General features: G+C 47.3%; 1 protein-coding gene across 9 annotated transcripts in view; it reads left to right on the top strand.

Moving 5' to 3' along the window:
• The window catches only part of CADM1 (cell adhesion molecule 1), a 168018-nt gene that overhangs the window by 107072 nt on the left and 40591 nt on the right, over positions 1-20355 (top strand). For all 9 annotated transcript variants that reach the window (XM_080366921.1, XM_080366920.1, XM_080366919.1 and 6 more), the window contains exons 2-5: positions 7882-8028; positions 9120-9272; positions 12952-13089; positions 14962-15117. In XM_080366921.1, coding sequence (XP_080223047.1) covers positions 7882-8028; positions 9120-9272; positions 12952-13089; positions 14962-15117 — 594 coding nt within the window. The remainder of the gene's footprint in view (positions 1-7881; positions 8029-9119; positions 9273-12951; positions 13090-14961; positions 15118-20355) is intronic.

The raw sequence follows: 20355 nt of genomic DNA, 5'->3' as shown, positions 1-20355 counted from the left end.
CGCGAGGGGAGGGGGCGCCGATGGCCGCCAGGAACCACTGTGGGCTGAGAAACCTTTCAGCCAAAAGCTCTTACGTAGGTTTTCATCATAGAAAAAAAGGCTTTTATTCCTCAGATCAAAAGAAATGTTTTAATTCGATTGTTACGTGGGATGCAGGCTGACTGGCCAGCCCTTGCCAGGCTGTATGGCACACGCACGCGGAGCCCTCGTTAGCGCACTGTCTGTAACGAATGCGGTGAACGCCTGGATTTGGAGGGTTGCCTCTGCAGAGAGCTCCGTGGGATGTGGGGCACCCCCAGTGCCCAGCAGCCCCCGAGACCCCGACACCAAGCATTTTAACAATTCAGGGGGAGCACGGTGCAGCAGAGGAGCCGCTCTCCTCTGGGCTCGGTACCCGGCTGCCGCCTTCCGCAGCATGTCACAGCCGTTTTCCGTCTCTGTACCATCTTGGTTACAGGCCGGTAGCAGGAATTCCCTGATGCCATTTCATCACGCAGAAGTTCTTACACATGCAAAGCAAACACAGTCTCTGGTGTCAATTCAGAGCTGTTGTCATTTTTTATTCTTACTCTTTAAGCAACAAGAGCCATAAAAGAGGCTGTAGCATGTTTTTTTTTTCCTCCCGAAATTTAATAGCTGTGCACAACTTGCTGGAATTTGCAGTATATTTTTCTGAAGTGTGTGTTTCATAACATAAATGTGCTCCTCACAGTAAGTAATTTTTAGCACAACCTTGCATGTTCTCCCTGAAACACGGAGAGTAGTTCAGCAGGAAGCGTGAGCTGTTGCTCCGCGAGAGCTGGTGGAAGGAGTCATCTGCCTTGCGAGGTGCCCGGCTGCTGAAAGGTGCTGAAAGTGTTCACACGTGCGCACGCTTGCTAAAATATGTACTGAGAAAGAGGGGGAGGAGGTCCGTGCAGTTACAGAGGTCGCAATAAGGCCTGTGACAAGAAGATGAAATAGCTGGCACTGAGGATGCTGAGCGGCAGGGGTGGTTTCAACTCTTGATGTCGGGGAAGCTCACAGAAATTGGCTGTGAAGAGCAGAACCCCTGTGGCAGCCAGCCGGTCCTGCTCACGGGATCACCAGTGGGGATCCACTTGGATTGTGCAACCAGTCGTCCAGAAGCACATGCAAGTTCCTCACCCGAGGTGTGATGGTGAAGCTGGTGGGACAAGCAGCTGCCTTCAGGGGAGAGCATCTTCCAGCACCCCTGCTTCTGGGGACGTGTGGCGAGGGCATTGCTGATCTTTGCTGCTGTGGTCACATAGCATGAAGCTCTAATCTGGTGCCTCCATCTCTTTTTCCACTTCCTCTTTGGAGAAATGAGAAACTCTGCACAAAATTGTTCTCTGCTAGGAAAGCAGAAGCGTTCTGTGTTGCCAGGGAGTGGTTCTCGCCTTGGCAATGCGCTGCAGTGGTGGACAGCGATACCTGGATTTTTACAGATCCACGCTGTTAACATTTTGGGAATAGTTCCTGTGAATGTTAATTGCACCCAGCCCTCTTTTTTTTTTTTCTTTTCTTCTTTTGTGCCCCCCCCGTAAATGGGAACTGATGCTAACTAACATCATCAGGTGGTACCAACACTGGTAGCAGCAGAATCATCAGCAGTGTCCTTTCTCAAAGCAATTCCTTTAAACCTGGCTGCAGCGGTGAAGAAAGAGTAGCACACCTTAAATCTGAAAGTAAAAATACTAGTACAAGACGAGCGTTACCGTGTCAGTTTGCTGTGGTCTCTGCTTCAGAGTGAGAAGCAGAGCTGTGATACCCCCTGTGCTTTGTGGCGCTTGGGCAAGGGCTGCTCAGTCTGGCTCCGAGGCGGCACTGCCACCGCCTTGCTGGAAAGTAGCTGCCGCTCTTGGTACTCAGTAAATAGGGATTTTCATGGGCAAAACTCAAATAGCAGCGTACTAGAGGTTGCAGACTGCACAGCAGAACAAACTTGAAAAGGAGATTTTTCTAGAAGTCTGTTTGTTTGTCACAGTTGCTTCTTTTTGAAGAGCTTTCTGCCCTGGGAAGCGGAGTTGCATCTTGGCCACACTGAGTGTGTTGCTGGCCACGGAGATGATGCTGAAGAGGCAATAGGAGCTACTTGAATGCAGGAAGATCTTGGAGATGCTTGACTCGGGGGTCACAAAACCGGTAATTAGATCTTATTAAAGGAGAAAGTTGCCATTCCAAAGTGCTAGTCATAAATCTTGCGGAAAACAAAATTTTCCTCTTAAGGGTGAAGGATCAAATTAAAAGAAGACTTGTTCAGAGAGCTCACACGTGGCTCCTGACTCCATGGCATCGGGACGTTTCCGTTAGGAATTACGCATGGGTGTACGTAACAGCAGGCCACTTTTTCTCCTGCCTTCCCTTCGCCCAAAGGTTTTTGCAATAAGCGTTTTTTATGCAAACAGGTGACAACATCCCTATCTCTGTGTACTTGAAATACGTGCTGGTGAATGCAGACTGGTGTTTTTACTGTGTGTTTTTAAGCATTATGGTCTGGACCAGCTCCTTTCCATCGCTGCCGGTACAGGACCTGTTCAGCTGCAGCAGCGCTCGTCTGTGATGAAAGCCACGCTGTGTGCTTGCATGCTTACGTGTGTTTTGTAGGCAGCCGGATCTAAAATTGTTACCGTTCTTTTGCCTGTGAAAAGATGTCATGAAGTTAACTCCATAGGATGCGATTGCCTTTTCTTGCCAGAAAAATTAGCATGGATTGTCCATTCTTCTCAAAAGTTCAAGTGTGATGACTGTAGTTTTTTTGAAGTCTCAAGATTCCAAGACCAGATGCACCGAGCTCCAGCAGCTTCTTCCAGCGAGGCATTGTCAGTTCTCTTCTCCCTCCTTGTAGCAATTCTGCAGAGAAATTAGATGGCGATTTGATTTCCTCCTTTTCCCCACTCGAAAAGGTTCCTGTATCTGATCACAACAAAAAGTCTCTTTGGATCCTGTAGCCTTCCCAAAAAGACGGTTCGTGATGTTTATTTTAAAGGGATGTTATCTCCATGATGGATGGAGGGAGTGTATGAACTGCTCCGTGAGAGAAGTAACAACGAGAAAAGGTCCTGGAGTAGGTGGATTGGTAGGTGTTTGTAAAACCTGCTTGATGTTTATCTCAGCTTTGGCCGGTTATTTAAACATCACATTCCTCTTGGATAGCTGAAACTGATAGATGAGTTTTGACATTCAAATTGCATTAATTCTGTGGATTGATCATCATGTCAGGTTTTTCCTCGAGCACCTGGACAAATAGTTTGTGTATCTGTGTGGGTTGTTTCATTTGACTCAATTTATTAAGAGGGATTTTGTTGACATTTATGGGCTTACATAGTTCAGGTATACTGAAAATTACTCTTCCTTGGAAAACGTTTGTGTCAGTAGCCTGTGGACTGAGTCAGCAGTGCTGCTGCTTGTGATAGAGTACCTGTGGCTCGTGTTTAGTTAGAAATTGAAGGATCGTGCTCACGAGCACGTATTTTTAATCTTTCCCTCTTTCCTTCCTGACACTTAGCTCTATCCTGGTGTGCTACAAGCAGAGAAAGAATTGATTTTAAATGTGACCGCTGCATATAAGCCAAGGTCCCTGGGCTGTGTCCGGCGAAGGGGAACTTGTTTGAAACACAATTTACTTGTCTATGTCTGTCTTTGCAGTCCTGAAAGCAGTTAGACTAAGGCAGAAAGACAAGTGCAATAACCAACTGTATTGGTTCCAGCCAAAGCTGTTCCTCAGGCGTTGCATCCCACCACCTTACCCCTGGCTCCAGCAAGCATAAAATACAATGTCATTTGTTACACTGCACAGAGATATTCCCTAAATGAGGCCAGAGAATTGCTTTGGGAGACACACATTTTTTCCTTCCCCTAGCATTGCAGATCCTATTTGCAGCTGTTACACTTGCTCCCTGATGTTGTATACTTGCGTTGTGCACATACGGCAGTTCAGCCGGAGGCTGGCTGCGTTCATGTTCCTTTTCCCCTCCTTCGAATCAGTGCCTCATCCTCAAGGTCAGGATCATCAGGACTCTGAGTCAGGTGCTGGAGTCTGTCCGTGGTGCGTGTCCCACACTGGGCAGGGGGGTTGTGCTTTGTGTGGGATTTGCCAACAAAAACCTGTTGCCTAATACGAGGGCAGCGCACAGCGGCGATTACAGCCCGCTCACGTGTAATGGATGGAAGTCTGTCCTGTATCATTCTGTTGGGTTGTTTTTTCCCTGTTGCCTCTACTCATGCCCTGCCCCTCCCCCCCCCCCCCCAAAAAAAAAAAAAAAAAAAAAAAAAAGTATTGCTAATTGGCAGGTGATTTAAAGCTGGTTTTCGATAGTAGCTTTCCTTTGCTCCTCTCAACTTCTGCAATTGTACGTTGGGTCCATACCCACCCCTCGTCTTTCCTTTTCTGTTACAATATACTGTAATGCTATAAATGTGTCTACTTTAATGCTTCTCAAAATACTTACTGCCAGTAAATATTTACCAAGAAACTTCCTGAAATGTTGACATGAAGATGGGTCTAAAGAGTTCTCACTTCACGTTGCATTTTTATTTAATTTAGAGTTTGTAATTGATGCTGTTCATGGAAATAACTTTCTTGTCTTGGTATGGGAGCAGATATGAATACAGATACCCAAAAGCGTTAACATGTATGGTCTGGTGCTTTCAGTTAAGCAAGCAAATTTAGGTCAGCAGAGCAAGAGGAGCTTTGCAGACAACAGCTGGATCAGATGCCCTTTGATTCAGAATAAATACACAAAGTCCGTGAGGCTGGAGAGGTTGGGTGCTTTGGGCCAGAGATTCAGCGTGTCCTTAGGTGCACCCTGCCTGTCATTAACCCCAGGCCCTCGGGGAGAATAAATGCCGCCTTGAGAGGGATCCTGATGCCAGCCTGGACTGAGCTGCTGGACTTCTAAAGCCATCAGTCAGCGGGCTTAATGTAGCAGCATCCCAGCATGAAAAGCTTCAGTGGCTTGAACTTAAAATAATTTATTTCTAAATTACTTCTACTGTAATTCTTATTAATTCAAATAGGCTTCTAAGCTGATGTAAAATTCAGTAAATGCAAGGAACAGTTTAATGAATTGAAAATAGGATTGAGTCTTTTAAAGTAAATGTAAAAAAATATGCTAGCAATAATTGCTTAGATGGAAATCGAATCTTAATAGCTTTGTTAATGATTTGTAGTGAATATTGCGTTTATGAGAACATATCAAGCTGATCCTTGTGCAAGAACCTTGTTTTGAATGGTTTTGATAAAATTATTCCCCAGAAGCAGTTAGTAACATTTAATATTTTTGCTTCCACTGCTTTTGAGATATTTGAATGTCGTTTAAGCTGGAGCCTGACTGTGGCTGTTGCAGATCAGTTCCACGCTGTTCTGACGCGTCCGTCCATGGTTTTTCTTCAGCGAGGCGAGATGCGGCACAGGCGGTTGATGCGGCGCAGGCGTTGGTAGCGTTTGGGCTCTGCACCCTCACTCCGTGGGCGACGGGTCTGGGGACCTGTCCCTGAGTGCAGAAGGGCACATGCACGCCTGCGTCCTGGTGCTGCGGGGGGCATCAGGCAAGGCTGGAGTCGCTGGGTCCAGTGCTACCTAACGGGTACAACGATATATTGTCATTCTTTAATGGGTTGTCCTGTCTGCGGTTGTCTTCAGTCAGCTTTGGGTATGGGTCATACCCGGACTGGGTATGAAGTATTCCACCACTCAGACAGTGAGTTTGTTTGGATGAGTAACACGGTTGTGCTCCTCACCTTCCACAGAATCAGAGACTCCTTTAGGTTGGAAAAGACCTTTAAGATTGTCAAGGTCAACCGTTAACCCAGCACGGCCAAGCCCACCACTAGCCCATGGCCCCAAGGGCCACATCTACACATCTCCTGAATATCTCCAGAGATGGTGACTCCACCACCTCCTGGGGCAGCCTGGTCCAGTGCTTTGATCAAGTAGGTAACATTATTTGACAACCTTGTGTTGTTACTGCAGTTGGAAATGTTCAGGAACACTATGTTAAGGGTACTGGTAGTGTGGTGGGATGGCTGGATCCTCATCTGATCTGAGGGCTTTGAGCATGGTCAGCTTGCCGAGAGGAGAACAGGAGCCAGGCGGGTGTTGGTGATGGGCTTTTCGTACCTCTTGCAGTGAGCCTGGGAGCTCTTCTCTGGTACGGCTGTTAGCCTGTTTGATAAGAACTTTTCATGTTGCTGTTCAAAGTTCATCAATCTGGAGAAACAAAATTTGTACTAAGAGGGCAGAAAAACGTGCCCAGACTTCAAGTCAGTGCCGTGAGGTGTGGAAAGGTGCCTAACAATTTATCAATCTTTTTCTTTCCAAATGATGCAGACTTTCTGTCAAACATTCATTTCCAAAGCACATCAATTAATAAATGCAAGTCAGAAAGAAAGAAAAATGAAAAGAATGCAGGGCGAGAGAAAAGCTAGAGTATAAATAACATCCCTGGATTTATTGTTTGCAAACTTTCTATCAAAATCTTGTGGGTTTGTTTTTCACGGCTAGCTTGGGAGCTGGACTGCCTCCCTGCCGGCTGCTGTGCAAAGGCAGCAGAAGGCTTCTCCTGGCCACCCAGCCCTTGGCCAGCTGCCCACGCACCCTCGCCTCGCTTGGCAATTCCCAGTCAAGGTTTCAAAATCTCCCTCGCTTGGCTTTGCCCCCTGGTCCGTCAGACCTGTGTGGTTGGAAAGCAGACCCCAGCTGTGACCAGAAGGACTCGGGTTAGTGCTGCCCTGGCTGGGCTCCCTCGGGTGGGCTCCGCTGGTCTGGCCTTGGCTCCACGCTCCTCCAGCTCACTTCCCAACCTCGACGAGATTCCCGGTAGTTACGGGAAATCTGAAATGCAAAGCACTTTTCTCAGATTCCCCTCCTCTGCATTCTTTAACATGTGAAGCAAACTTCTCAGCGTGCATGTGATGTAACGATTCGATTCATTAGGAGGAGAGTTTTTGAGGTGATGACCTGTGAATGATTACAAGGCTCTCACAGCATAATTGCATCGAATTCTTTTTTTTTCCCGCCTCTGGACATTAGTAGCACCTACTGATTACACAGAGTGAGTAAAAACTGGTTCCCTAAAGTCTATCTGCACAAGTCAAAGGATAAGTGCTTCTTACAGCGAATTGTTCTTTCAAGGTAATTCAACAAAATTTGTCTGTTGAGAGAGGAAGTGAATTTCTGCCTTTTCCATGCACGTGGCGTGGAACTTGCTCCCCGAGGCTGCTATGAGTATTAAAGCATGGAGGGGCACGGGGCATCTGTCCCTCATCCTCCGCCTTCGGTCATGCTTTAAAGTGCAGCAGGGAGGACGTGCTGGGATTACGTGGCTGCTTTGCAATAAAAAGCGTGTTCCTTGGCGCAGCCGTACAGCGGGCGTTGTGCAAACAGTTGCCCGTGCAGTGGTTCTTGTTCCTCTGTTCCCATCGCAGAGCTCCATGCCAGTTACTCCCCTTTAAGTTCGTGGGTGGGCAGTAGTGGGGGCGTGGGGGGGGGGGGTGTTGTGTTCCCTGGCATGGCTGCTCACCCTGCAGGTAATCACACCCGTTCGGTGAGGTCCACAGCAGCTGCAGCGACAACCGGGTGTGGCTGTGCACAGTCTGTTCGCTTGGTTAGTGGGGTAAAAGGGTGGGGGTCCCGGTTCCATGTGACCCCGTCAGACTCGCCAGCGGGGATTCCTCCATTGCCTGCCTGAGGCTTGTTCCCCCTGCAGAAGACACGAGTCCTTCCTCAGTTAAGCTGGTCGGACAAAAATTCCAAGATCGTTTCTGCAGAGGGGCCACCGGGCATGTTGTACAGGAGCACTGGGTGTGTGGCTGTGGTGGAACTTTTCCTTTCCACGTGGACCATGCTGACGTTCCTTCTGTGTTTGCTCTCTCCTGAAGGTGATGGTCAGAATTTGGTGACAGAAGACGTGACGGTGGTGGAGGGAGACGTCGCCACCATCAGCTGCCGCGTCAAGAACAGCGATGACTCGGTGATTCAGCTCCTGAATCCCAACAGACAAACGATTTATTTCCGAGATTTCAGACGTAAGTTTTATCTTTCCTTGTTTGATAACTTTTCCTGTGCCTTGCTCGTGCTCAAGAGAAAGCATCTGCAGAGTTCTCTTCTTTTAATGTAATGCTAGACACTTAAAGCTTAGTCAGTTCTTTGGAGGGTAGATGAGACAGGCAATCATAATCTTTCTCCTTAATGGAAACCTTGACGGTCCCCTTTAAAAGTCAGACCATCTTACTTTGCAATAGGAATTGATTGTAGTAATTCAGGGTGAATTGCAATTGAGTGCCAAATATTTAGCTGACACAAACAAATTGAATAGGGCAACAGCGAGAAAGCACAATGTTCTCAGAGGTAATCTGTTTGGTTCAAAGACTGAAAATTTCAAGACAATCTATGCTTCTGTGTAACCAAAACAAACTCTCCCTTCACTGCCGTGTCCAGTGGATGAGCCTGGCTTTGTTTCCTGCTGCGACAGTGCCACAAAGCCTGGTGGCTGCAGTGAAATGCTTTAAACTGCGTCTGTGTTGCTGCGGAGACGGGACGCAGCGGTACGTTGTGCCCCACGCTGCAGACACGTGGCCAGCCATGATCTCTTCCAAGGTGTTGTCCGATCTAAGGGTGCAGGGCTGGCTCACCCTACTGGCATCACTGTCCACGGAACTTGTGTTCAGCTGGTGAGACTTTAAATGCTCTGTTTCCAAATATTTAACAGAATTTGGGCAGCTGTTACTGGCCGGGAAACAGATTTTGAACTGTACTTTTCCCAGTTCTTTTATCTTTCACACTGTCCCCAGTCCCCTGACCGCATATGGGTCAGTAGCGGGTCCGCATAGAGGTGAATTCTCCCAATAAGCGTTTTACCTGCGCATCCCTCAGCCATTTGATCTGATGCTGCGCCTGGTGATTTGCTTACATCGATTCTTTGTAATGACCTGAGAACAGCAGTATGTTAGAGGCCCCGACTCAAAGGTAAGGAGCAGGGTGGAGGCTGCAGGCAGGAGGCCGCCAGGTGCTTGTCTAGGTGCTGCTGCTGTTTTGTATAGACCTTTGGCTTTGCTGCGGTGTGATAGGGGACGCCGAGTCTCTCGCTGCAGTCACTAAGGCTGTGCTTGCTCCGCAGCGCTGAAGGACAGCAGGTTCCAGCTGGTGAACTTCTCCAACAGCGAGCTCCGAGTGTCCTTGACAAATGTCTCCATTTCCGATGAAGGAAGGTACTTCTGCCAGCTCTACACTGACCCCCCCCAGGAAATTTATACCACGATTACAGTGCTCGGTAAGGACCTGATAGGTGCTTGCGGTGAACATTGCGATCCCTGGCCACACAGGGTCAGCGGGTTGGGTCTCTGCATAGCATTCCGAGAGCTCCAGCCACCCAGAGACAGCTGCAGCTCTCCGGTGACGAAACGCAGCGAGGGTTTGACCATGGGGTGCTCTCCCGCTGGAGGCTGGCTCAGCTCTTCAGCAGCTCAGTGCAGCTCGGGGCTGGGACCTGCAGGCACAAGATTTCCAAGGGCTCCCAGCAGACACCAAGCAGGTTGTCCGGTGGCGTGCCGTGGCCCTCGCATCGCCAGGGATCCTGGTTGCACCTTGAGCCGCTCTTTGTAGGTAACGTCGTATTCAGTGTGATTCTTGGTTCTTCCCCTCCCCGTTTGCTAGCAGTTGTTGGCCTCAAAGTCTGAGCAGAGGTGTAAGCGTGAGGTGTCCCTGCTTCTAAGCCTCTCTTTTGCTCGGGCAGGTCACTTGGGAAAGCTGCAAGGAGTTTCCTGCCGTTTAGGAAGCGGGGTTTCATACTGGCCTTGGTCTGCAGGTAGCCCAAGCGTGAGGGTTTGTGCTGCAGTGCTCCGTAAGGGTGCCTCACGAACCCTTTTGCTTTTCAGCCAGTCTGGACCTGCTGGCATCCCAGAAGGAACGGCTGCCCGGCCCGAGGCTGGGCAGAACGGCATGAGCAGTGTGAGACCAGCCCTTCCCCGCCTCGTATCTATTTTCTTTGGGGCGAGAGAAGGTGTGTTTCCTAGGAAGAAGGGAAGATAACTTGCAGCGGTTGCGTTTTGCTTGGTGAAGAGAGCAAGAAGGTGTCCAGAAAGTAGAAGCTGTAGAAAATGTCTTTCAGTAGTCATCTGATATGCAGAGGGAAAATAAATCAACATGAATGCTTCGTAGCATGGTCAAACTGCTCACCTTACAAATTTTGTGTTTTCAGTAATCAGAAGACTCTGATCACATACTGAATCTTTTCTTCCAGAACTTGGGGATGTGAGAGATTACATTTTAATGACGAATGACAGCATCTTTGCCCATCTGTGATACTCCTTACAGGCAAATATTACCAATAGCATCGTGGCAAAGCTCCTGCCGTTGTGTAGATGCATACGTTTTTGCACGTTTGTCAGTTGACTTACGTATTTGGTGAGGTCTTGAGTTCACCTAATGGAAAGCGATGGCTTCCTATTAATTTCAGCAAAATTCTGTTTTTGCATGGGAAAGAACGCAAGGTCTCTCACTTGACATCCTAAGTTTGTTCATTCGCTTCGCAATCACTGTTTGCAGAGCTGAAGTGAATTCATCCTGCTCCGCTCTGCCCCCAGGTCCACGCAGGCGCGGTACCGCTGAGCTCTCGCCCCCGCTCCCTCGGGCGCTGTGCAGCCGCCAGACCGGTGCGGTTACCGGTAACGGCAGCTCGTGCTGCCAGAGCCATTCCTGATTGGCAGCAGCTTTTAAGACTATTAATAGGAGAACCTGGATCACAGAGGGCGACTTCATATAAGATCTCACTCACTGATTAGCTTAAATCTTCCTTTTTTTATTTAATGAGATTTCTTTCTTAGGTTTTATACGTTGTTTAATGATGTTCATAAGCAGTTCTGCTAGAGCTATTACATTTATCAACATCTTCAAAGTTTTAGTGCATGTCCCAGCATTCACAGGAGTAGGAAACTCTGCCAGCTCTTCTCTCTAATCATGCACATGTAAGAATAGTTTGTCTGATTTCATGTCCCTGCTAACAATGCTAAGAAGGTGTTTGAAATAACAGCTTCATTTATTCCCCTGTAAGCCAGCACTGCATGTCTTTCAAGTGGGAGACAAAATGCAGTCTTTTTGTCATTTTGTTTTGGTTTTTTTTGAAAACATGACCTGTGCTTCAGAATTCAGGGGGAAGTCTGTTTTCTTGCCTCGGACTTCAGCTCTTCTTGAGGAGGATTTTCAGCGTGGCCGGCGTGTGCCTGCCCTAAAGCAGCGGCTGTTTTCTCCGCCTTTATCACACGCTTGGGCCAAAGCTGAGTTCACAGAGCAGGCAGCGCAGGTGAATTTGGGTTATTAGAAGACTAAGGAGGGGACTTTTCATCATAGCTAGCCTTGGTGCAGAGAGATTGTGTACCGCAACGCTGCAGATGACATGTCTTTCCCATCTTCCATATTAGTGACTCCCTAATTAGGAGCAAAAATGAGCAGGGGCAGGGGAGTCAGTGTGCGGCTGCCCCCCCAGGAACACTTTCCCCACCACAGGTCTTGTGGTCATCACTTGGACTTCAATATATCATAAGTTCTGTCCAAGAGTAGTTTTGCTCGTCTGCTTCCAATGATGCTCGCTTGGGAGAGCCAAGGCAGAGCTGAGTTCCGAGGCATCATTTCTGTAGCCGGTATTCGGAGAGAGCTTTGTGCTTCCTTCTCCCCCGCCCTGGCAGCATGCTCCCCCCACCGCTCTCCCGTGTGCTTTAATGTCTTCTGTGACATGATATGTAGATTTATTCATGCTTAATTGGAACATGTGAAAATCTCAACTATGAGGCCCGTTCTGTTCTTTTTAGAGAAAAGCCACAAGTGACTAATTAGTCCATTTGATCATCTGGATGGTATTTATACATATTTGTTCTTCATTAGCTCAAAAACGTGTTAGTCACATTTGAACTATGCAGTTGCTTAATCATATTGATCAGAGCAAAGTTGAGGTTCCTTTGGAAGTTTTGGGTTTTTTCTGAAACTGCAGCTCTGTGCTGTACGGACTCTTGATGTTCATTTTTTTTCCCTGGTTTTTGCCTCATTACCGGTGCTTTCACAGGGAAGAGATTCCTTGTTCCTGTGTTGTGATTTTGAAGCTAGTTTGTCAGATTTCTGGATTGTGCTGCAGTGGTCGTTACCCCCTGAAGTTACAGCCTGTTTCTCAGTATTACTCAATTATTTTTCATTTAGCATAATCTTCCAGCTTGATGTCTTCTCCTGTAGAAGGTGCATGTCCAGGGAGGGGGGCAAGTCGCCATCCTGCAGGAATCGCCCTGCGCTGTGAGCGCCTGTCGCTGGCTGCAGAGCCAGCTCTTCTCTTGGGGATGCTTTTGCACTTGGTTTGTGGTGGGGTGATGGGGAGGCAGCATTGTTCCAAAGGTGGTGGCGTTCCACGTCGAGCTCGTGCTTGGCGGCTTTTGGAGCATCTTCAGTGAGCTTGATGTTTGCTGGCCTGCTTCCACTCCTTACGGCTGAGGCTTGAAGCTGAACAGCAGGAGAGAAAAATTGCCTTGCGAGGTTAGAGGCGCGGTAAGAAATTCACTTCCAAATGTCAGCTTTTGTGTTTCCTCTCCTTGTCAGAAGCAGTCAAGAAATGTGCACGGAGTCAAGCTGTATTTTTTAAATAGTAATGCACACAAATGCGTAGCGCAGAAGACTAAAGCTTTTCCTTGGAATGGTGCCTGCCTGGGAGAGAGAACAGAAAGTTACAAATTTGATAAGTAATAATTTGCGAAACTACAATGATTATTAGGTGGAGAGTGAAAGCGCTTAACGCCGATTACTGTGAAACTGCCTATCAAAGGATTTGATCAATTGAAAGATCAAATAAATCCTGGTTGCTAAGTTTTCTTTAGTAGATTTTATGGGTATTCCTGAAGGTTTTGTCTTGCATTAGTGATCAACAAATGGGTTTCTTCATCACATGTGTGTTGTGTTGTCTTTTCAATTTGTAGTCCCGCCACGCAATTTGGTAATTGATATCCAGAAAGAAATCGCCGTTGAGGGAGAAGAGATCGAGCTGAACTGCACTGCCATGGCCAGCAGACCAGCCACCACCATCAGATGGTTCAAAGGAAACAAAGAGCTAACCGGTAGACATATCCTCTCAGTCACTTGCTTTTCTAGCCGAGCTGAAATGATTTATGTAATGCTGGGTATTTGTTCTCTGTTGCCACTTTAAGGGAAGGGGTGGAAATATTATTTAAAAAAGAAAAGAAAAAAAAAAAGTAGAGTGAGCTGCTTTAAGTGTCAGCTCAAGAACAAAGGAATATGTGGGCAGACAGATTATTCCCTAACACAGAAGGGCTGAACTCCATTTGGTCCTCTGCCTACCTGCCAGGCTCCAGTACAGGGTTCTGGAGTTTTTTCTGTAAGTGCAGGTGACCTTGAGGAGCCCCAGCGCTGTGCGCTGAATTTATTTCTGCAGTGGTTTATGTAGCCTTCTGCCCTGCTTTAGGTACGAGTAGGATCATCTGCGCTTTGGGCTATAAAGATTTTCATTTCACCTTCATGTCTAGCTCTCTTGTTTATAGAGCGTTTTCTCTGTGTTCGCTTGAATATTCATGTAAGATGGGTTTCTGTGACTCCCTGAAGTCTGGTTGCTCCTGGTATTTGCACATTCAAGTCACTGACTCTGATTGCATGTGACGTGTTGTTAGTTTAAGTCTGCATGTAGATGTGAGCCCGGTTGACAACACTTTTTGTGCTTTACCCAGTCTGAGACACTGAAGGGCTCTCCGCAGAAGTCCAGACTCATTACTTCAAATCCACCCCCCTACAAGGGCAAGATGAAAACCTCCCTTTAAATCCAACACCTACGAGCATCCGAGTGGGGCGCATGCTGAGAGTATGCTGATAAAGGCGGAATGCAAACCTGCTGCCACGTGAAGTGGTACCCCGCTGGCTCCCAGCACCACTTGTCATCAGCATGGTGTGCAGATCTTCCAGTGATCATCCCTGTCGGGTTCCCTTCCCCGTTCTGGCAGGCAGCCCTGCAGTAGTACCTGACCCTTCATGCTTGACCTGTCCAGCTTCTTGATTGAGTTTTCTTGTGTTGGCAATTGAATCCCGGCTTTCCTTTCTCTTTGAAGACTGCTGAGCTGAGTAGTAGCTTCTTGCAGTACCCACTCACCCTGCTGATTCTTTGGATATTTTATTTTTTTTTCAGAGAAGTAGGGAAACTAAAATACTTGGTGGTAGGTTGTGAGTAGCAGGAACGTGCATCTTTGCCGACCAGAAAGCCTTTCCTCTAAATATCAAAGGGCATCACTTTCTGCATCGGTCCTCTGTTTTGCTTCAGTATATTATACAGAAATACCTCGTGTTTGAAAGACCTCTGCTAGAAAAGTTGCTATTAACGTTTTGACTGTGAATTCTTCAATAAAAAGCCACAGATAAGAGTATTTGAAAACGAAGCAGAGGTGCATTGTCAGCAAGCACTTGCTGAGTTCCTGAAAAAATCCTTTCTCTCCTGTCTTGCCTGTTCTCCCTCCTGGTTTCGGTGCCGTGTGTTAGGGCATCCTTCAGGCAGCCAGTCCCGGCTGTGCTTTGCTGCAGCCACCACTGTTCTCTCCTTCCGGTCCAGCACTGCTGAAATGCTTCAGCATATCAATACTACTTTTAGTTAAGTTAATCTGTGTAATCACTTTTCTAGCTAATTGTTGATGCGGAGGTGGATGGGGATTTGTAGCTCACTGATTTAAGAGTTTGGGATTTGGGGGCAGCGTAAGGGGATTGTTAATCGTTGCAGTGAGGCAGCGTGGACTGGAGTTGGCAGCAACCTCACAGAGGTGCGCTGCTTCATGCACACATACCCCCTTCCCCACAACCTCAGTGGCTGCCGAGCGGGGGCGGTTATTGAGGGGGGACCTCTCCACCCAGGCACAGAGACGGGGGAGGTGAGCTGGGTACCGTTGAGGCTCCCTCCCGTGACCACGTCCCGTGCTCTGCCCTCTCCCTGGCAGGCAAGTCAGAGGTGGAGCAGTGGTCCGACATGTACACGGTGACCAGCCAGCTGCTGCTGAAGGTGGGACGGGAAGACGACGGGGTCCCTGTCATCTGCTTAGTGGATCACCCTGCTGTCAAAGACTTGCAGACGCAGCGTTACCTAGAAGTCATGTGTGAGTAGCGGAACTTTTAAATTTCTTAACGTTATAAAATTGCTCACTTACGGGTTTGGGAACTGTTCGCCACACGATAAAACTACAACGTAAGTGAGGTTTATATCCTGTTATTTAAAAATTGCAAGTTTTGGGTACCACTTCATGGGCTAAGCCATGACTTTTCCTAGCCTTTCTGTGATGCGATAAATACACACCTTCATTCTCTGAAGAAGTAACTTTCTGTCCACAGAATGTGCGCTGTCAAAGGTTCCTGGCTGGGCTCTATAATTGTCAAAACAGATTAAATCTGAGTATTCTTCTTTTAGCAACCTACTTACCTGCTTGAAAAGTGCTTCACTACTGCCACATCAAAGCGACTGGCCACCATTGCGACTTTATGGGCAAAAACTTGGTGTTGCGCAAAGAAACTCAGTATTGTGAACATACAGCACCAGCTGCTTCTCTGCAGCAGAGTAACATGAATTATGTGAAATCTGTAGTAACACCGCTGATGAAAGCCAGCCTATTTTCTGTAATGCTTTGAGCATGTTCGGTGTTAACACATTTCACTTCGTTTAGGAACTGCGCTACTGTATGTGATGTTGGCAAGTTTTATGAGCAGAGACCTGAAAATACCTGTGGTGCCAAACACAGAGGTGCCTGACTTCCAGCTGGTGGAGGTGACAGAGCTGCTGTAGATGCGCACCTCTGCACAGCAAATGGCTTGCAAAAGCCAGGTCAGACAGTCCTCATGGTGAGGCTGGAGTGCCTCAGAAAACCGGGGTGCTAGGATGGTTCAGGGTGCTTGTTTTTGTAAGTGTGCTTCAACTACAACATTACGTTAAAAGGAGAAGAGGAAGTTTTGTATTAATTTCATTTCATCTGCTTCATTATGTAGTTTCATTATGAACATCTTGGTTACAATTCTTGTATCTCTGAAACTAGCGGGAAACGATGTTCCCATAATGAGGAAAACAGAAATGATCAGATACTACCTAAATTGGCAGATACTAGATTTCTTGCAACTGTGCTAATGCGTAATTCATTTATGCAAACTTAATGTCCATTAACATTTCTTGTAGAGCTCCATTAGCTTTAATAATACATTAGCACCTTTGTGAGGCTTGATCAAATACTTAACAGGGGGGAAGGAAAAAAAAATAATAATCCATCTCCCCTACCATGCAGAGGCATTGAAATCGCACCAGGTTTCTTCCCCTTCGGCGAAAGGGCTTCAGGTGGTCTTTAGGCTTCCTTTCAGAAATGCCTCTGAAATCCTGGTCATTTGATGGGGTAGGAGAGGGCCACTGTTTCCGCAAAAAAATTAACATTTTTGCCGTCCTTAAATAATCTGTAAATTTTTAAATCATTTTCTAAATTCCTCAAACCCCTTCTTGACTACTTTCGTTTGCAACCTTTACAAGGCTCCCCATGCAGTGAAGGCAAAGCAGGTAAAAAACTGCTGTTACTTGGGTGTCCCACGGGATGCATGCCATCTTCGGCTGAGGTGCTGGAGGCTGCTCTGGCGTCCCTTGGGCAGGTTTCTGCCCTTAGCGCTGATTTTAGCCTCCCCTTGGGTTGTTCTGGAGCTGCTTGTCGGAATGGAGCTAGCACAGAGCCTCCTCGGAAGGGAACGGGGATGAGTGGGAGAAAGGCTTTTGGACTGGGTTGGTTTTGTGTTCTGGTCTGAATTAAACTCCGAGCTTGTTAAAAGTAATTATGTTTATATATGGGGACTTGACCCACGGTAGTCCAGTCGGTTCCTTCGGTGGGCAGCAGCAGATGGCTTGAGAGAGGAGTACCAGCAGAAGAACATGTCGTGCATCATAACCTTGCGGCTCCCAGCAATTAGCAGCTTCGGGACTTCATGTGCTGGAATGCAGCCAGGCATTCGCATTTAATACCTGCTGTTGGACCTGAACTTAGGGTAGAAGAGGCAGTTGCAGAGCAAACTTTTACCCTTGAGCTTCTCCTGCTTTAAGCTGATGACTCGTTGGCTGATGGGAGAGCAGGAGCGGGAGGAAGGTCCTCTGCTCTTGGCAGACAGACAGATCAGAGCTCCCGTGGACATGGGCTTGGCCTCTCAGGGAACTTCGTCTCCTAGAATCAAGTTAACCGGTGCATTCTCAATCGCTTTTTAGATACAGGATTTGCAGCCAGAGGAAAGGACCCCACCTGACTGCTGTTTGTGCTCCCGCTGACGGTGATGGTACCCTGCAGGCACACCAGCTGCCCAGTCTCCAAGGTGGTAGCAGTCGTGGTGTTCATCCCACGCTCGCATGTGTGGATGCTGCTGCTCCTGTTGCAGCCGGAGAGGTGTTGCTCCAGATCACTTGGCGGTCTTGCTGGTCGAAGCCTCTGCTGTTAGGTTCTCTCCCCCTAAGTCCTGCGTGTTCCCACCAAGGGCACAGCAGATCTGCCTCTTTGGAACGTCAGTAAGGCACAGGAAAATATTTTTCTCAGTAAACTTTGTATTCCTCTGCACTTAACATATTCAACTCCAGCATGAAATGCGTTGGGGAAGGACAGGAGGAGGATGGATGGGGCCCTCTCAGATGAGGTGTTTCTGGTCTGACTAAATTTCAGAGTACAGAGAGATTAAATTTTCTAAGATGCAAACTCAGAAGTTGTGGGCTGGGGTGTTTTTTAGTTTGGTTGGTTTTGGTTTTTTCTTTTCAAGGATAAAAATAACCAGAAAACAAAAAACCTGTGTAGTTTGCGAAGTGGGGAAGGGAGGGGGTGGGACATTTGTCATCACAGAATATATTTTTTTCCGTCTTATTGAAGCTGTGACCTGCTGAAGAGAGCAGACCCTGAGCCACATGCCATTTGCGCCCTTCAGAGGAGAGTGAGGTGTTTCCTGAGGTGACTCCCACACAGTCCAGCCGTTTTCCAAGGACACACCACTGTGGTTCCTCACGTGCTGCTCGGGGGCTGCACCCCCGGGAGAGCTGGGGCAGGTGCGGGGTGGTGGATGGCAGGAAGGAGGAGGGAGGTGTTTCTTCCCCCAGGCTTCCTTCCTTCTCCTTTGTAAATATTTATCTTTTCTCTTTTTAAGGTGATTTTCTTAAAGCTAGGTATCTTAGCTGCCTTTTGGTAGATGAGGACCTTAAGGGTCATTGCCAATCCGGAGCGTTTAGACTTCGGCTTATTTGGAGGTGTCACCCGGAATGTGTGTTTTTTTTTGTTGAAACATTCTCCTCTGCAAAAAAGAAAGGAAGGTGCAGAACGTTAAGTCTACAAAGTGACCTACTTCCCTGTGGTTGAAAAAACCATTATTTTGAACATTTTCTTCTGTGTTTTAGTTCGAAGAAAATGGCAGGCTTTGGGGTTCTGGGTTAAGTGTTTCGGTAGCTTCAGGAGGACGTTTCCAAAGGGCTGTTGGCCACCTCGCCCCGGGCTGGGGCCACTCCAGGTGTCCTGTGCCGGGAGGAGGGAAGCAGATGGTGCTCATGGAGCGGGACAGGCAGTTTCCAACTCTGCGTGGGGTTCATTGTAACGGCTGGAGCAGCAGCCCCAGCATACCCCATGCGCCTGCAGCACCGAGCCCGCGGTCACCTGGGCCACCCTTTAGTGGGGCTGGTGTTGGCTGCGCTGCGCTGACCTGCCTGGCTGCCCCTTGTTCTCTCCCTGGTTGTTTCCAAGCATCTTCCTGTGTGCCGAGGCTGTGGCATCTCTGCGAGGGAGGACTGGGTCTCTCGCTCCTCCTCTCAAGCACAGCAGGGCTTCTGCTATGGCAAAATAACAGGCGTACCGCGCTGTCAGAGGAGCTGTCGTAGTACGGACCCGTCACTTGTTACTATACCCTCAGCTAAACTTTATAAATAAATAGCAAGTTCTCAGCACACATGCTGGGAGGAGAGACTGTTTTGCTGCAGTCAGCAAAACTGCGAGTAAGGCTGATTCGTGCTGAGCATTAGTTTGTCCTACTCATGGAGTAAGCTATTTGTTGCATATATAATGCAGCACAGCCTGGCCCTTTGTGAAGTTTGGAGAGAAATGCTTCCACACGAATGTAGGGTGTGTTGTTAAAATGAAATCTCTGCAGAGAAGCACTCAGCCGTGTGTCTGAAACCCTCCTGGTAAAGCTTCTCAAAAGCAAACGGAGTTAGACAAATGGTGCCATGTATTCACAGTGATGATAACACTTTCATGCTTGATTAATAGCCTAGCCAGTGAGCGTAGAACCCTGTGCAGTGGGCGGCCGCAGTGTGCTGCATCGTGTTGGCTTGGAAATATCCCCTGATTCTGGCTGGAGTCGCTTTCTTTTTGTGATTCAAATCCGTCAATGAGGGATGGAAGACGAGTGCGTTGAGTCTAATTTTAGAAAGGAAATGAAGCAACAAAATGCATTAAAATATCATTAAGGAATTGAATGGAACCAGATATTCTCAGAGACATTTAAGTTCAGCCTTTGTGGTACTTTTCCTTATCTCATTACGTGGTACTGTGAGTGAAAGTGTCGAAGTCTTGATTTGGCATTTTCTCTGGCTTGGGGTGGTGGTTTTTTTTCTGCTTTTCTGAAGTTCTAATTAATTGCACATTCATTTTTATAATATCTACACTTGTACTTTTAAAATATGCACTGATGGAATCTGTTACGGCCTCTGCTTTACAATGGAAGAATTTTTTGTGCCCAATTACGTTAAAAACTGGCCATATATATATCTATATGTGTGTGCACTGTCGCATCTCCAGTACTCCTTCTATTTCTGTCAAGCGAAAATATTAATTGCATAGTATGCATTGAAGTGATTAACATCAACGTAATTTATCATCTGGAGATTTCTAAAAATGAATGAAAGAGTTGTTTTGTTCAGTGAGGTGTTGACCCCTTCAGAAACTTTGATTTAAAGCTTTTTTTCTTTTATTTCTTTTTTTTTCTTTTTTTTTTTTGTTCTCTTAGTAAATATGAAAAGCACCACAATCAGCCAAGTGTTCAGTTATTTGATTTTCTGGGGCATTAGCCACTCTTGTTTGTGACATTTCCCAGTTGGGTGCTTGTTTGCAAGCTCATTAATAAGGTTTTCTCGGAGGAATGTTGTTGGGAGTGAGGAGCATACAGTACAACCAGGACTCTGCCTTTCGCAAGCATTAAGCAGCAGCGTACGCTTAAATTTATTTCAAACTGAAGTGTTTATGCCCAACTTACCTGTCTGGCTTTGGCTTCCCTTTTCCTACAAGCCAAGTGCTTCAGTTGAAGGCAGCAGCTACAAAGTTGTGTTTGGGGTCGAAAGGCTCATCCAGACGAATTGT

The sequence above is a fragment of the Falco punctatus genome (assembly GCF_963210335.1).
Source record: "Falco punctatus genome assembly, chromosome: 16".
Lineage (NCBI taxonomy): Eukaryota > Metazoa > Chordata > Aves > Falconiformes > Falconidae > Falco > Falco punctatus.
The sequence above is the reverse complement of the archived record's forward strand: the minus strand, read 5'-3'. Positions and strand labels throughout refer to the sequence as shown.